Below are 4,210 nucleotides of genomic sequence, written 5' to 3'. Positions count from 1 at the left end.
CGCAGGAGGAGAGAGAGAGGAGACAGAGAGAGAGTGAGAGAGAGACGAGTCAGAGAGAGGAGAGAGGAGAGGAGAGAGAGAGACAGAGAGAGGAGGAGGAGAGGACAGGAGGGAAGAGAGAGAGAGAGAGAGTCAGAGAGAGAGAGAGAGAGAGACAGAGAGAGAGACAGAGCGAGGAGAGAGAGAGAGACAGGGAGGGAGAGAGAGAGAGAGAGAGAGAGACAGACAGAGAGGTAGAGAGGGAGAGAGAGAGAGACCGAGGCCATTGCTGGCCACACCTCCAGCCGCCTGGACACTAAACTCTGGACTTCTTTCCCAAGATGTTTTGTTCCTTGTTTGACAATCCTTCACTATTTGTCCCAATCCCCCCTTCCGGACAGACTGCAACCTGTTCAGCAGCAGCAGAGTCGGAATGTCGCTCACACTGGGGTTAGGATTAGCTTCTCCTCCGAAGAGGCAGCCCGGTGGCACAGTGGTTAGCACTGCAGCCTCATGGTGCCGAGGTCCCAGGTTCGATCCCGGCCCTGGGTCACTGTCCGTGTGGAGTTTGCACATTCTCCCCGTCACTGCGTGGGTCTCACCCCCACAACCCAAAGATGTGCCGGGCAAGTGGATAGGCCGCGCTAAATTGCCCCTCAATTGGGAAAATGAATTGGGTTCTCTAAATTGATGAAAAAAAAGATTCTCCTTCGAGACATTCCGCCCTCCGCTTGTCCCAGTTACTCTGTCTCCAAGTTCCGGCAGCGTTCTCCCACCGAAGCTGGGGATTGGCAAGCAGGGTGCCGGCCTGGACACCAGTCCTTACCAGAGCAATGCCGAGTCTCCAGCGTGTCCGAGTCCATTTTACTGAAGGGGGTCCACACGGGTTTGGCCTCCTCCTCCTTGCAATAGAACCAGTGAGACGGCACAGCCTGGTAGTAGTTCTGCACGGGTTTCACCCCAGCAGCCTCGCCATCGTGGCTCGGCAGCGAGGGATGGCACGGGCCTTCTCCGGAGCCCAGCGTTCCTGAGGGTTCCTGAAAGACAGATTGCACAGAGATTCAGTGACACAGGAACCAACTGCAGACAACACAGATCCAGGGCAGATTTCAAAACCTTTGTCGAGTGACGCGGAAAGCACAATCCCTCCAAGACCAGCCAGCTTTTGATGGGAACCGTCAGCAGATTTCTGCCCCTTCAGAGAGACATGAGAGCCATGGTCGGATTGAAAAAGCAGCTCTCCCAGGCCACAGGCTAAAGATCACCCCCTCAATCTGCAGCAGCCCCTGGGTGATCCACAAGCACAAAGCTCAACGCCAGCCAATGCTGTTGGGGAAGGAACAACATCAGATGGAGTCAGCGCCAGTTCACCGAGGCTGGTTGGGGGCTGAAATCGTGTCAGTGTTGGAGATGGAGCCGCTGAGGACAAACCCTTTTCACCCAGAGGGTGGTGGTGGTAGGACTCTGGGACTCGCTGTCTTGAGGGCAGAGACCCTTGTAACAGTCAGTAAGTATTTAGATCTGCCTTTGCCATCTGAGGGCAGACACGGCCAAGTGCTGGGAAACGGGATTAGAATAGTTAGGTGGCTATTTCGGACCGGCGCAGAGGCGAGGGGGCTGAAGGGTCTTCTTCCTGGTCTGTGGGCCTGTACGGCCTGAAGATTTCCTGCCCTTCCTCTGATCGCGTCACTTGCATCTTTCACAGCCAACTCCACCGCTTCAACACCGAAACCTGCTGCAGAACAGCATTCACCCAGAACAGCATCGACCCCACAACTCCCGACCCGGGGGGGGGGGGGGGGGGGGGGGGGGGGGGGGGGCGGGCCAAGTGCGTGACAGGGACGGGCAGCGCCGCCCTCCCATCTCCACAGTCTGGGTTTGAGTCAGCCCCCACCTGGCCAAACCGAAGCCCCCCCCCTGCCTGAACGAACCGCCGTTCCTCAGAGCGGCTGCGAACTCGCGCAGTGAAGCAGTTCCAGGCTGAACCCGATTAACTCACATTCCCATTCTGGGGGGGCCAAAGGGGGGTTGCCGCCGAGGACAGGAACCCCGGTGGGGGGGGGGGGGGGGGGGGGGGGGGGGGAGACACTAATACAGGACAGATTATGGAAAAGCAATGAGAACATTTAATCCGTATCTAACAACACTGCGAGCCGAACGGGAAAAGTTCCATTTCCCCTACGACCAGTATGGTGACGACGGGGTGGCACGCCAGCTTCCCGAGTAACACTCGTCTTCCGGGATTGTCGGGTGCCCTGCTCCCCGCGCTCCCCCCCCCCCCCCGCCATTTCCCAGGAGGCAGAATCCTCTCCTCGACGAAATTCACCAACCTCAAGTCGGGCATCGCTCACTCACTCACTCACTCACCTGCTGGGCCCCAGCGGCCGGGGGACTGGTTTGCCGCTGCAGGCGGTCAGACTGGAAGATGCCAACGTCGTCGCCCTCCTGCTGCACGTGGTGGGATATGCTGCCCTCTCTCCGGACCTCGCTGCTGGCCGCCGTGCCAGTCTCCTGCCCTACCGCTGCCTCCCAGCAGGCGGCACTGGCGGATGGGTGAACGTTTCCCATCCAGGCGACAGCGGGCATGGGGAGCGTTGGCTGCCAAGGTGGCACCTGGGCGTCCATCGTCGCCGGCAACAATTCCGGCGGCTTCATAGCGACATCCAGAGCTCCACCTCTACTTTGCAGTTCATCGCTGGTGCCTTGAGGGGGAGAGGGTGGCCTGTCCATGTTTCTCACTGAAGGAGTTGCACCCACCCCCCTGAAGAAGAAGAAAAAAACCACAAGAAGAGCTTAGTGCCGCAGTTCAGTGCGGTCATCCACATTTCATTGGGAAAAATCACACCAATGGATGGTCTGATGAATCAATGAACCGTTTCTCAATCTCTCTGTCGCACCGCGCAACCCAGTCACTCCCAACACAAACCTGCACAAGACAGCGACTTTGACACAGGGGAATATCCCCCCCCCCCGTGGTCAACACAAAGACTTCAGCCAAATAAGGAGCCATCAGGAGGGGGTGGCCAGCTTCAAGAAGGACCTGACAAAGTGGAGAGCAGGTGGGTTGTTGGAGGAATGTTGAGGTTGTGGGCTCAGAGGTGCAGGCGCAGCAAGGCACGGGGAGTGGAGGGTTGGGCACCTTCTTTGAGAGCAGCAGGAAGGGTTTGAACAAGTGGGTTAACGTTTGAGACTTGGCAGAACTGGGTGCAAATCTGAGCCGGTGAGTGGCAGGGGTACTATCCTGCCCAAGAGGTTCCCTGGCACCCTGCCAGGTGCCCAGGTGGTAGGAGGAGTGCCGGGGTACTAACCTGCCCCGTCCCCAGCCACCCAGGGGCCTGAATGCCGTCCGATATCTCCCAAGAAGCCATCACACCTGGTCCACACTTGTGCAAACCAGCCCGATTCGGCACTCTCCCAGGAATCACTCATCCCGCCCGGCTCTGGGCAAGGTGCAAGGTGATGGCTGAATCGCGCCCATTGAAATCTTTTTCCAAAGTTACTCTGGAATCCGTTTCCAGCACCCTTTCAGAACACTGCAGGTCACAACAACTTGCCGAGTTATTAAAAAAAAAAACTCCTCAAACCCCTCAGATATTTTTGTCAATCTGAAATCTGTCCCCTCCCAGTTCCTCACCCAGCAGAGGCCACAAGCAGGACAGGGGAAACTGTGTCCCCTGACTGACCAGAATGACCTCAAGCGCAAACTTGCAGGAGGACAGAGGACGGGCACGGAGACTTGTGGGCATCTGGTTTTCACAGATTGAGGGGAGGGAGACAGGACAGAGAAGCAGAATCCGTTATTGGGAAATCCCAACACATCTGGTTTCAGATGGGACCAAAGTTGTGCCGGATCAGGTGTCAGTCCATTTCTGATCACAGACCAATACGGAGAAGCCGGCCTCACGGCTGATTCGACTGTAACCCCATCCCCACCCCCCCAAGATTCCTGTCTAACCCAATAACCTTTCACCCCCACCAGGGATCTATCCCCTCTGCCTCAGATACAGTCAAAGATTTTCCCTATTTTCCGACTCGGACTTGTATCTCTGTCAGTTTAACTGACCACGCCCTAGTCACTATTGTTTTTTTGTGGAGGGGGGGGGGGGTCGAGTCCCTCAGAGACTCTCACTATTTGCTGATGGTCCCCAGGGTTGGCAGTATTTACACGGGGTTGACTCGAGTGCCGGTCAGACACGCAGTGGGTGCATCAGTAAGTTGCCGAACTTGGCCA

General features: G+C 57.1%; 1 protein-coding gene across 1 annotated transcript; it reads right to left on the bottom strand.

Annotated features, from left to right (window-relative positions):
* Positions 1 to 719: 719 nt before the first annotated feature.
* Positions 720 to 3,872, bottom strand: LOC119957287. The gene is made up of 3 exons (XM_038785122.1): positions 3,353 to 3,872; positions 2,347 to 2,740; positions 720 to 1,016 (listed from the first exon to the last, which is right to left on the bottom strand). The coding sequence occupies exons 1-3, from the start codon at positions 3,406 to 3,408 to the stop codon at positions 720 to 722; spliced, it is 747 nt and encodes a 248-aa protein (XP_038641050.1). The 5' UTR covers positions 3,409 to 3,872.
* Between the last annotated feature and the right edge of the window lie 338 nt (positions 3,873 to 4,210).

The sequence above is a fragment of the Scyliorhinus canicula genome, chromosome 26, assembly GCF_902713615.1.
Source record: "Scyliorhinus canicula chromosome 26, sScyCan1.1, whole genome shotgun sequence".
Classification (NCBI taxonomy): Eukaryota; Metazoa; Chordata; class Chondrichthyes; order Carcharhiniformes; family Scyliorhinidae; genus Scyliorhinus; species Scyliorhinus canicula.
Note: the sequence above shows the minus strand (reverse complement) of the source record. Positions and strands in the feature narration are given on the sequence as shown.

Excerpts from the sequence above, each read along its gene's own strand:
- LOC119957287 (XM_038785122.1), bottom strand. The coding sequence starts at position 3,408 with ATGAGTGATTCCTGGGAGAGTGCCGAATCGGGCTGGTTTGCACAAGTG. Across the intron at positions 2,741-3,352 it reads TTTGCACAAGTGTGGACCAG|GGGGGTGGGTGCAACTCCTT; the intron begins GTGTGATGGCTT and ends CTTCTTCTTCAG. Across the intron at positions 1,017-2,346 it reads CGGCCGCTGGGGCCCAGCAG|GAACCCTCAGGAACGCTGGG; the intron begins GTGAGTGAGTGA and ends TCTGTCTTTCAG.